The sequence below is a fragment of the Elephantulus edwardii genome, unplaced genomic scaffold (genome assembly GCF_000299155.1).
Source record: "Elephantulus edwardii isolate Elephantulus edwardi_28Jun2011 unplaced genomic scaffold, EleEdw1.0 scaffold00192, whole genome shotgun sequence".
Classification (NCBI taxonomy): Eukaryota; Metazoa; Chordata; class Mammalia; order Macroscelidea; family Macroscelididae; genus Elephantulus; species Elephantulus edwardii.
Window position 1 is genome coordinate 5,049,785 of NW_006399942.1, and position 13,488 is coordinate 5,063,272.

The 13,488-nt window shown below is 35.7% G+C and overlaps 1 protein-coding gene across 1 annotated transcript in view; it reads left to right on the forward strand.

The window, feature by feature from the left end:
• Positions 1–216: 216 nt before the first annotated feature.
• NPFFR2 (neuropeptide FF receptor 2) overlaps positions 217–13,488 on the forward strand; it is a 29,531-nt gene continuing 16,259 nt past the window's right edge. The window contains exons 1-2 of the mRNA XM_006896850.1: positions 217–514; positions 8,997–9,096. Of these exons, the coding sequence (XP_006896912.1) occupies positions 364–514; positions 8,997–9,096 (251 nt within the window). The 5' untranslated portion in view covers positions 217–363. The remainder of the gene's footprint in view (positions 515–8,996; positions 9,097–13,488) is intronic.

A 13,488-nucleotide genomic window follows, 5' to 3' on the forward strand; every position in this document is an offset into this window, starting at 1 on the left:
TTTATATACAAAATTCATAAAGTTCATATACATTGTTTTTCACACCAGACCTTCCCCCTTTCCTTTACCAATTCCTCCCTCCATGCATCAAATTGTGCTATCATCTTAAACTCAAATGCAGAACTTAATTTTCTTAAGATTTCTAATTATACATTTTTTTCTGCCTTTCTTTGGTTAAGGTACACCATGAATGATCTACAAGTCTTCAGGTCTTCAGAAAACTGGACTTACATCTGGAGTTTCAATGACCCAAACCATGATTGGTACTCAGACATTAACATCACCTATGTGAATTATTATCTTCACCAGCCTCAAGTAGCTGCAGTCTTCATTATTTCCTACTTTCTGATCTTTCTCCTGTGCATGCTGGGAAATACAATGGTTTGCTTTATTGTAATGAGGAACAAACACATGCACACAGTTACCAATCTCTTCATCTTGAACCTGGCAATAAGTGATCTATTAGTTGGCATATTCTGTATGCCAATAACACTGCTGGATAATATCATAGCAGGTATGTTGAATTATGTGTAGAGTAAAGGCAATATGATAAAATTACTTTTTCATTTCTCTGAATCCACTGCAGAGATATTAATTTATTAATTCATTAACTTACTCATATAGCAAATATTTATCTATTTGTAATCACTGGTCTCATAAGGTTAACATAAAATGAGAAAGGATAAATTTCAATAAATAAGCAAAATTATAACTTGAGGGTTTACTGAAAATTATCAGTACTTCTTATGTAAGTCTTGAATTAGCACAGTTCAAGAATAGTATGATATTATAGAAATATCCATAAGCAACTAAGGGCTATAAAAGCTAGTGAAGTGTCAGTCACATATTAATTGATGCATCTTCAATCCAGCATACATACTAATATAGGCTCTCTCTGTGTGTAGCTAAAGGAGACCTGGGGGTGTATTGGGTTACTTGTTGAGCTATTAACATAAAAAAAGATCAGAGGTCAAATTCACCAGCCTCCCTGAAGGAGAAAGATAAGGAGCTTACTCTCTTTAAAATTTACAGCCTCTTAGAATGCTGATGTAATTTGCCATGAGTCAGACGCAAAAGCAAGTTTGTGTTTTTTTTATAGCTGGATAGGGGGTCCTTCAATAGTTTTTCTTGCCCCAGTGATTTTCTAATCAAATGGTAACTTCATAATATTGATCTCCAAAATACTGCCCAGCCTTTGTTGCCTCTTTTTATTTGTTCTAGAGTCATCCAGACTCATAGATATCCCTGTATGCAGAGTAGAACCCCATCTTTTGGAAGGAGATGGTCAGATGGGCTTCCAGAGGTAATTCTGGGTAAATTTTAGAGGCAGGAGTCCCAGAGATGCCTTTTTTACTAAAATCTACCAACTTTCTTCAGGTGGAATCTGACTTTTAGCACCCTACAACCTGATTTCCAGGAGTAAAAATAAAAGGACTGTCAATATTTCACCAATAAATCTTTACTTTCAGCAGAGGAAACATGCTATCCTTCTTCCATGGACTAGATGGAGGATCTGATTATCTAACATATAACACCCTGCACCCTCAGGGACCCTCATTGTTGTTGTTCTGTGCCATCAAATTGGAACTAACTCACGGCTGACTTTCCTATGAGTCTTCAGAGGCTGTAAATTGTGTGGGAGGAGATTCCTCATCTTTCTTCCTTGAAGAAGCTTGTGGATTCAAACCATGTGCCTTAGAGTTGGCAGTGTAACTTCTTACTATTAGCCTACCAGAGTTCCTTTAAGATTCTTTTTGTTTATTTGCTTTCTTTCTGTTTTTTAAAAATTTATTTTAATGAAAGTTTACAGAGACTTTGGATTTCAGTTCATTCAGAGCTGCATACTTTCCTCCCTGGCCCAAGCCCCCAGGTTTTACTTCTCTTTGAAAAAAGAAAGAAAGAAAGAAAAAGAAAAAAAGAGAAAGAGAGAGAGAAAGAAAGAAAGAAAGAAAGAAAGAAAGAAAGAAAGAAAGAAAACTCATTGTTATACTCTCCCTGCTGCCAGTCCATCTCACTCTGCAGCTTTCATTCTAGTCTCTTGTCATGACAATAATACCTAATCATACATCCATCCTAAGCAGTTCTCTCCCTCATCTGTTTCAATGTAGTATACATTATTTATCCCCTCGTAGTTTCTCCCTAACTCTGATGTCAGTTCTGCTTTACAAAAGTGGCACTATGCAGTATTTGTCCTTTTGTGACTGAGGTATTTCACTTAGCATAATGTCCTTCAGGGTCACTCATTTTGTATACTTCATGAGTTCCTTGTTTTTCAATGCAACATAGTATTCCATTGTGTGAATATACCAAAGCTTTCTAGCCATTCATTGTTGATAGGCACTTGGGTTATTTCCAACTCTTTGCTATTGTGAATAAAGCTGCAATAAACATGGGTGACCATATATTTGCTGGGGTGGCAGTTCTGGTTTCTTCTGAGTTTTTTAGATTTTAATAAGCATGTTCTGACTTAGTTAATAAAACATAAATTCGTTAATAAGTAGAGTCAATACATCAATACCCCAATTTTACCTGAGAAGAAATGAAACATTAACAGCATCTTGAAAACTTCCAGAGCAGTAAAATGAACCTTATCTTATATCCTTCTCATGTCAGTGTTGTTGTGTACTGTCGAATCGGAGCCAACCCATAACTTATCCTTCTGAGGATTTATAGAGTCAGTTAATCACAAGGGAGGAGATCGCTCAACTTCTGTGGGGCAGCTGGTGTTCTTTCACTGTGTGCCTTTTGGATTGCCACACATCTTCTTGATGCTAGGCCATCTGTGTTCTCTAGAACACAAAATTAGTTTCCTAAAGGAAAGGAAAATAAGCTACTTTTTGGAGATTGTTTCTGCAGTAGAGGCCAAACAGAGTCCAGTGTACCTGTCGTAACAGTCATGTGTGACCTAAAATCTATGTAGTCGTTTGCTTTTTATAAGTACATATAATTCAGAAAATATTTATCATGGGTGTACATTTTCGCACAAAAAGGTGAAAGAATGAATATCAAGTATTATTGATGCTTCCAGGAAATGTACTTTGCCCAGAAAAGTCACAACCATTAGTCTTTCAATCATTGTAGTTGTTATGTGCTTCTGAAGAGGAACTGACTCAAGGAAGACCCTCCAGAAGGTTTTAGAGGCTTTAAATCGCATGGGAGTGGACGGTCTGTCTTTCTCCTTTGTAGCAGCCGGTGGATTTGAACTTCCTACCCTTGATTTGGCAGTGCAACTTCTTACCCATGAGGCCACCAGTTTTCCTTTTCAAGCATATTCATAATTTCATTCAATAATTTAATTATTACTATAAATACTATTTTTGCATCTATATACTTCTCCTCTTTATTTCTATCCCCCCAAAACAGCTGCTTACAGTTTGTTTGTCTTTTTTCTATTTGGATAGTTACTTCCATATTTCTAAATAACACATTTTCAATATTATTTTATCTTAAAGAGAAGTTATCAGTTTAGTTTATACAATCATCCAAGGATATTTATACTTAATTATATCTTCTTGAATTATCCAAAAATTACATATCATGTTTTTGTTAAGAAATATTCATGTTATACATTCCCATGGCTATCTGTATCTTGTTGTTGTGTACCGGGAAGTCAGAACCAGCCCACAGCTGACCCTCCAGTGGGTTTTCAGAGGCAGTTAATCACACAGGAGGAATTTGCCCATCTTTCTCCCATGGAGCAGCAGGTAGATTCAAACTGCGTGCCTTTGGTTTGCAGCACAGCTTCTTCTAGGAGACCAGAGCTTCCTGATAATCCATGGTATTACGGTGTAAAATACTTTCCCTAAGTTAATAAATGTTTCATGTTTTTATTTGCTTAGTTTTAAGTGTATATTTATCATAACTAATATGACCTCAAAAATCTTTTAGGAGTGCTAATCTCCTCACAACTCTTTTCAACACATTAAGTAACCTGTAAATTGCAGACTACTTCAATTCAATACTTCTTTTCAAGTTATTCTCTGCTTTCTTTTTCTTCTTTTGCCACATTCCTCCCAAAGCCTATTTTAGAATATCCCATTTGTGGATATTATCATTTCTCTTTGCTTTTTGGTACCGACTCCTCTGTTTCTTGATTTCAAAGTCTTTGGGATCTTTTTTGTTTTCATTTTCTTGACTTCTTGAAATAGAACGTACTATTATTGTTGTTGTTGTGGTGTACCTTCGAGTCACAATCGACCTATAGCTGACCCTCTGGCAGGTTTTCAGAGGCAGTTAACCCACTTGAGGAGATTGCCCACTCTTCTCCGGCAGGCGTTAGTGGCTTGAACAGCTTGCCTTGGGGTTTGCAGTCCAGCTTCTTGCCACTAGACCACCAGAGCGCCCTTACGCTCACTAAGTTAAAACTTTTTGTGATCTTACATGTCTGAAAATATTTACTATAATTTCGTTTATTACTATAACTAGCATAATCACCTGGTAACTATGACTGAAGGTTTGAGCATATGCAAAAGGTGCTTTGCAAGAAAAGTTTGGTGATCTGCCTCTGAAAACTCAACCATTGAAAGCTATGGAGTATAGTTCTGCACTGACACACAGGATTACCATGAGTCAGAACTGACTTGATAGCTATTGTGTGTTGTTTTCTTTTATTTGCTTGTTTTTAATATAAAATTCTAGGTTGGAAATACCTTCCAACAGAAGAATTGCCCATTATCTCATCTTTTCTTGTTTGCCTCTTACTATTAAATTTTCTGAGATATTTATTCATCTTTTCCTTCTAACCTTCCTCCATCCTTCTAACCTGAGGTCTTTATTTTATTTAAATTCTCTGAGAAATTTTTGTTTGATACCTTTTAGTCCTAATACTATTATGCTTAATTTCATTGAATGCTGCTGTTTTGATCAGGTGCCATGAAACCAGTTCTGACTCACTGTGATCTTATAACATAACAGAAGAAAACACTGGCTGCTCTTGGGCCATCCTAACCATTACTCTTAACATTGGTTTTTGCCCTATGTTATAGCCACTGTATGAATTCATCTCATTGAAGATCTTCCACTCTTCGACCTTTACCAAACACGATCTCCTTCTCCAGCACATCTTTATATCACTAATAAAAAATAAATATCATTAATCATTGATGTTAGTATTTATGTCCTTTTTATTGTCATGTGAGTTAATATTTATAGAGAAAATTGATTTTCTATCCAACAATTCATACGCGTTTTGTTTTGTGACAATGATTTTCAACCCCTACAAAGTAATATCATTCTTCTTGTGTATACCTTCCTGGGTTTACCATTTCCATTCACCCTTTTTCCTATCCCTTACTGAAAGCTAAACTTTATCCACAAACAAATGTTGCACTTTTAAGCTTGTACAGTTGAGTGTGCACAGGAGTGCACATTTCCGTAGTGTTATTATTCATTTCATAGCCCTAGCATTTGATGAAAAAGTAAGCTACATGAATGTGTTCATTTCCAGGTTTGAAGATAATCTAAAAGCCTTAGTGGGGAGGAGAGTGTTCCATGAGTCTTTATGGCAAGTAAACTTAGTCTTATATATTATTTTTAATATTTCCATGTTTATTTCTCATTCTATCCAAAACCTCCTAATTTTAATCCTTTGTAGAGCACTTAATAGTGATAGCTGGGTACCATCTCATTCTTCTGGTCTCAGGGTTGCAGACGTTACTGTACATGCAGTCCATAAGCTCTTTGGACAAATCTGTTACTTTATTTATTTTTTTTTAATTATCTTTACTCTTCTTTCTTCCAGACAGGAAGAAACCTTTATTTACAGATGAGATGGCTTCTCAGAAGCTTTTGAGACCCTATTTGCAACTCACTTAAGTAGGATATAATTACCAATCGATATTGGTGTACCCCAAGACTATGATTATGAGCCTCTAGGCCTAGTGATTCATTACCTAAAGATGTTTAGCTATGGCAAAGACATTTTCTTTTTTTTTTTTCAATTTTTTGCAAAACTTTATTCCTGTGAGTGTGCTCCCATTAGCCTTCTCACTTATATTCAGGTTGAGTGGATATTTGTATATTCATGGTCTCACTGTTATTGTAGGTTTGTGTATATAATAGTTTACCTTTATTGATTTTAACTCTACTTTTCATGTTCATTTAACCAAGTTGTATCTTTATGTATCGTTCTGACAGCCTTAGCTTTTATTCATATATACTGAGATAATTTCCACGTGAAATGTTGATAATAGGTTTATTTGGGGGAAAATCGCAAGCTATCTTTTGTAATAAGATTTCAAAATAACTAACTGGTGGTTGTTGTGATGTTAAACACTGTGACTCTGATGTGTCAAATGTGATAATGGTTACCCATGGTGGAAAGTGTTTGGTGGAATTCTCTAAATAAAACAAGCTTGAAAGCAGGAATGGCGTCCACTTCTGAAATAGCTTGCCTCCAGAAACTCTATGAATGTGCAGAAGGGATTAAAGTTATACAAGTGTTCAAGGCTTTTGTTCATAGGGTCACTATGAATTGTCTATGACTCAACGGCACTTAACAACAACAGTAATATTTATCATTTATATCTGAGAAAATGAGAATAATTCCCTTAGGAGCTTCATTACTTTCTATGCAGTGGATATGTCTTCACTTAATTCCTGTACTTACTACCCCTGCACCTGCTGCCTCATAGTCCGTATCTTCTGGGCTCACACCTCCCCAGAGACTAAACTTCCCTTCAGCTTCCGTGGAAGGAAAAGTCAGGGCCATCTGATTGTGCATATACAGAATTTATACCAGTCATCTACTTTTGCCAACTTCACATTCTCTATAGAGCAATTGTTTTACTTCTTGACATCCCCTAAAACTGACTTAAATCAAGTAATACAATTACCATTTGTCTAACTACTTGGAAATCTCCAGCATTTTTATTTTCCATTACCCTGTCTCACTTTTCTTTGTAGATTTATGTTATTTTATTCCTACACTCTTTTTAGCAGAAGGGAGTTAAATGCAGCCCATGTTTATTTTTTCACGTTCAAGCAAATGTCTATACAAACTCTTTTTTTTTTTTAGAATTCTTTTTTTTCTATATTTTATTAATTTTCATAAACATTTACAGAGATTTTGGGTTTCCATTCATTCCTTGTTGCACTATTCTCTCTACCCTCCTCCCATTTTGTTCTTATCCAAATGCCGAGTGCTTGTCAAAGCCAGTTCTGATTAATCTTCTTTGTCAGTGTGTCCTTTGCCATTCCCTATCACTCCTCCCTGAGAGAGACTTCACCCTGAGTCGTAAGGAAAAGGGGATGGCGTATTCTCTTAGCTACTTCCGCTGAAAAGGGACGCTGTGGATTTCAGGGTGAAGATCTTCTCTCACTACTCTAAAGGGCCCCTTTGGCAGTAGGAAACACATAGACTATTATGGAGATTGATTTTGGGATTTAGATGCACTCTTATTGATTGTGCTTGGCCGTACATGTTCATATCCTTGAAGATGTATCATGGGGGTGTTGCAACCTAGAAGGCACAAATTTGACTAACAAGTTATAAGTACATGAGTCCAAAAATTATGGAAAAGTAAAAGAAAAGATTCTTTCATTGTTTTACAAACCCTCCCCCAGGTCCCCTCCACTATGTAGCCCTCGCTCTAGTCTCCTGTGATGACAGAAATACCTAGTTATATATCTCCTTTAAACAGTTTTCTCCCTCCTCTGTTTCAGTGCAGTATACATTATTGAACCCATCTTACTCAGTCTCTCCCCAACAGTGGCATCATGTAATATTTGTCCTTTTGTGACTGGGATATTTCACTCAGCATAATGTTCTCCAGAGTCAACCATTTTGAATAATATTGCATGAATTCCTTGTTTTTTAATGCAGCATAGTATTCCATTGTGCGAATATACCACAGCTTCTCTAGCCATTCCTTTGTTGATGGGCACTTAGCTTGTCTTAATAGCATTTATGCTGGAGAAAGGAAATAACATGCAAACTTACTGAAGAACTAGGAAGACAGTGTACTCATTCTTATTTGTTTCCATTAAGCAGTATCATAAGCTAATCTGTATATCTACTATACTTTCATTTCAGCTATAATTTGATAATTTATATGAAGTATCTGGGATTAAATAAGGGTAATTCGATTTGTAAGGAGAAGTATGACAGCATATGTCTTAAAAGAAAAATATTTAAAATCTTTGATGAATACATATGTTTGAAAGAGAATTAGAATATTTGCTATTAATGGGATTTTGTTATTTTTAGCATGTAATTGTTTAGGATATCAAACAGCTACAATATTTTACTGATTTATTTTTAAATTTTCTAATAAATAGGATAGGACAGGATTCAGATCTGTTATCCATAGTGTCTTAATGCATCGTGTTCAACTCAACAGCACCTAACAACAAGAAGAAGTAAATGTTTAGTTAAGAAGTAACTATAATTGTTTACTCTTGTTCATTCAAAGTACTATTAATTCTATAAATAAGTCTATGACAAAGTTTCATAGTATATTTAAATATTTTATTTATTCTGTATGTAACATCTTATTCCTTATAATTTATGGAGTTCATTTCCAAATCAGAAAATCAATATATGCCTTTTTTATTCATTTAAATGACACTACTACTTGTCGATTGTACACTGAAGTCACACTTTGTGGATTGTAATAGTTAGTTATGATACTAATTAGCTTGTGGCAAAGTATGTAGTATCTATTCCCTTTATCCCTTTTCCAAATCTTGTAAAGAGTAGTAGAATCTACTTGAAAACTTACGTGGATTAAATATGTTAATAGACATAAGCGCTTGGCATGTAGTATCTATTATATAAATATTGGCATTGGTATCATTAGTCAAATAACATCAATGTACTGACCAACAGAACTCTGGTAGTATAAGTCAAAATAATACAAAACAGTGATTGCTTTATAATTATTTTAGAAAAAGTCAGATTAGTCTGGATTTCACACCTTTCTGTTCATATATTTAGTGAGATAGGAGATAGGAAAGAACTATTTTTATGCATGCTGATTGTTCTATTTACCTTTCAGGATGGCCATTTGGAAACACAATGTGCAAAATCAGTGGATTGGTCCAAGGAATTTCAGTTGCAGCTTCAGTTTTTACTTTAGTAGCAATAGCAGTGGATAGGTAAGTAAGTGCCAGACTCCAAATCTGGAAAAATGAGCATGTCTGAAACTAACCATTTAATCAGAAAAAAAGTTACTTAATTACACTTAGCTTCTGGAAATTATATCTGTACTCATTACCATTTTAAGAGGAAAGCATTAGCCCTTTAAATATCCATTACCTAAAAAATTAAAAGCAATAGAATATATATTATTTTAATATTGAATAATTAGAGAGGGTACAATTTTATTGCTTTTATACTAGATCTAGAATTTTCTAATGATGAAAATACACATGAACTTAAATACATATTAATTATATCCAGATATTAATATTAAAATTCATTCATATATTTATTTATACTCTTAGTTGAGAGCTTATGATGTAGTGCTGGTAGGTTAGTGGCAAGGAATTGCACTGTAGGGATTCAGAATCCTTGAAGATTGGCTTTTCTAGCCATTGTTTTAGCCATTGAGGGGGCATAGTTTCTAACTACCTTAACTGTGGACACATGGTCTTATAAGTCATCAACAGTTTGGAACCAATAGAAGAGAGCAGAGTATTTCCCACACTGTAAAAGAATGTGGTGATGGTGATACAGAGATTGTAGCACTGCTGTGGAGAAACTGTGGCAAGGTGTAACTATAGGAACCCTGGAGTTAAAGGCCACAGTTAAAGGTTTTGATTGCTGAATGATTGAAAGAAAAGCTGACTTTTATTTGCTGAGGTAAAGACCACAGTTACCAGGTTTACTAGATGAATGATTGAAGGAAAAGCTGACTTAGAACTGTTCTGAGATTAAATTTGCTGGACAACTGAGGAAACCAGAGGCTTCTTGTATTTGTGCTGCTGAACAGAACCTGTTCTTGTTATGTGCAGTTGAGTCACCTGCAACTCATAGCAACCCTATGTACAATGGCACCAAACCCTGCTCTATCTTGTACCAGTCTCTTAGTCTCTGACACACCTAACCCTATTACCCTGGTCACTGAATCAATCCATCTCATTAAGGATCTTCTTCTGCGCTGTCCCTCCATCCTTCCAAGCATGATGTCCCTCTCTAAAGACTGGTCCCTCCTTTCAACATTTCCAAAGTACGTCAGATAGAGCTTCAGAATCTTTCCTCCAAGGAGCAGCCAGGTTTCACCCTCTCCAGGAGGAATTCATTTGTTCTCCTAGCAGTCCATGGTATAGTCAATACTCTTCTCCAGCACCAAAGCTCAAAGGCATCAACTGTCCTTCTATCATCCCTAGTCATTGTCCAGCTCTCTGATGCATAGCAATTGATTGCAAAGGCCATGCCCTGTTCATGTGCACCTTAGTCTCTAGACTGACAATGTTGTTCTTTAGTATTTTGGAAAGGTCTCTGACAGCAGACTTTCCCAATACAATTAATCTTTTAATTTCTTGGCTTTTAATTTCCAAGAGTGTTAACGGTGGAGCCAAGCAAACTAAAGCTGTTAACAATCTCAATCTCTTCACTATCTATCATAATGCTGCAAATAGGCCCAGTGATGAGAATTGTTGAATCTGAACTTCCAATAATTTAGCAATTGTGCCTTGTTAATCTCGTTTGAGACTGGTGGACTATATCTAGACTTGCAATGTGAGAGATTCTTTGCCTCCTCCACTCTGCAACCTATTTCCCTAATAAATAAACCCCACAACTGTGAGTAAAGTCTGAGTCTTTCAATGAACATTGGATATAATGATTGGTAAAAATAGGGGCAAGAGCATGTGAGGTGGAGTGTTAAATTATGTACAATTTGTATGTTGTTAAGACATTATTGATTGGGGCAATTCCCCTTTATAAGATGGGTAGAACTCAACCTCCACCACCCTCACATTGCATCTACTTATTTCACACATTTCTAACCTAAAGGCACGTAATTTTAATCCAGCATTTCCACTGCAGTGGAAAGACAATCTCCTCCCATGTGATTCACTGATTCTGTGTTTTCAGGTCAGCTAAGGGTCATTTCTGGCTCCATGGTACTCAACAACAACAGTCTGGCCTTAAACTAAGATATTTCTAAATAAATTAGATAAAGTATTATTCAGGAAATCCACAACTTGGTATAGATAGTCATAAGTAATGTATAATCATAAATAATGTTCTTAAATAAAGATCTAGGGCATAATATCCTTATGGAAGAGAGTGATCAATTCTACAGGTCAGGAAAGAGAATGATAGGTTTCCAAACGAAGGGGCACTTTTCTAAATCTTAATAGATCAGAAATTTACCTGGAAAAACTCTCAGGAAAGGGCATCACTTAAGAGAGTGACCTTCATAATAGTAGAACATCTATATATAAAATAGGAAAGAGCAAGAAAAGAGGAAAGATGTGAAATAAAAGAACACTTGTCCAGAGAATTGCAGAGACAACTTTCCTCCACCATGGAAAGGTCGTAAGGTCAGAAAACAAGGGGTGGATTTTTTTTAATGGACTTATCTGCCATATATATGTGCCATATATGTGTGCCATTTATATATATATATATATATATATATACACATATATCTGTAGCCTACAATATGGATTGAGGCTCAATGTCAAGAAGACAAAGATTCTCACCACTGGACCAATTGGCAGCATCAGGATGGATGGTGAAGAGATTGAGATTGTACACAGCTTTAGTTTGCTTGCCTCCATAGTCAACAGTCTTGGCACCAACAGCCAGGAAATTAAAAGGTGAATTGCCATGGGAAAGTCTGCTCTTAGGGACCTCTCCAAAGTACTGAAGAGCAATGGTGTCTCTCTGGAGACTAAGGTGCGTCTGATACAGGCCATGGTCTTCGCAATCACTTGTTGTGCATCAGAGAGTTGGACAATGACCAAGGAGGATAGAAGGAGAATTGATGCCTTTGAGCTGAAGTGCTGGAGAAGAGTATTGCGAATACCATGGACTGCTAGGAAAACAAACAGATTTGTCTTGGAAAGAGTTAAACCGGGTGGCTCCTTGGAGCCAAGGATTCTGAGGCTCCGTCAACATAGCAAAAGTATATGAGAAGATGTTTCACCGTTTTTGCCTGTAAAGAACATTGTGGTTTCACTTACTTCAAGAAAGAGTTGTTTGTCCTTTTGGCAGGCCATGTGACATTTGGTACTCTTCTCCAACACTGCAATTCAAAGGCATCAACTTTTCTTCTGTTATTCAACACAATTTTAAGAAGCCTTTGTAAGAATTAGAATGGAAAAGGATGTATGTGCTATTGTAGAGGTAGTGGGGTGAAAATATTATTCAAAAGTGAACTTAAAAATGTTTCCCTAGTCAAATTGGTTCAAGGGGGGGGGAAAGACCAACCTAGCAAGTATGGATCTGTCTGTATACCTAGCTATCTGAGTGTGTGGTTTAGTACTTTGAGAAAGTTAGTTTTAAAAAATGAAATCAAATTATCAGCATTAAAAATCACAACGTAGTAAATTCTTTTTTAAAAATATTGATATATTGATGCTTATTTCAATAATGTTTTAGTCTTTTTTATAAGAATTCATCCTGTATATCTTGGTTCATTTGTTTTATAGGTAACAAAAGTAGAATTTAAACATATGTCAACTACCATATAAACCAAATATATGAGATTTATGTTAAAATTTGGGAGATTATGAGTTTTAGGTTTTAAAACCTATTACTCTTCTTAGGAGAAATACAACAGAGTGCTCCTTAAAACACTTTGTCTCACATAATCTCAGCATGTTAGGGGGGACCAATAATTGGAGAAGGATATCGTGCTTGGTAAAGTAGACCCTCAAGGTGATTATTGACACAGTAACAACAATGAGCTCAAAAACTTCAGCAATTGTGAGAATGGAGCAAGATCAAGCAACATTTTATTCTATTTTACATGGGGTTTATATGAGTCAAAACTGATTAGCAGTCACTTAATTGCAGTAAGATGGCTCTGCTATGTGAGCAGCTTTAGCAAGTACAGCTTATCTCTGCTACACTTTATGGTCGGTAGAGTAGTTCCAAGCTAAGTCTTGCAGCTTTTTCAAGCTTACTTCAAGTGCTTGCTCTGGACATAATTGAATAGTTGAGAGCAAAGAATTGCTCAGTGTCCTCAGACACTCTACATACTCTATGTAGTATTAATGTGGGTTTTCCAACATGGCAGCTTCTAGGCAGCTGACTTCAGATATGTACATTCAAATGTACTTAAGATGTGTCCATGGGATCCTATTTCTTAGAAGGTGAAAAAGTCTAGTTAATCTTTAAGAAAGAGAAATTAATACTGGTAAGGATATTGGATATATTTCACAATCATCATCATATCTTTATAGTCATAATAAACTACTTCCATTCAAATAATTTCCTTAAAATATGATTTTGGAAAAATTCAAACTGAAGAAATTATTTATTTCCCCAAGTTGTATTCTGAATTTCTCATATGTGTGTGTGTATGTGTGTGT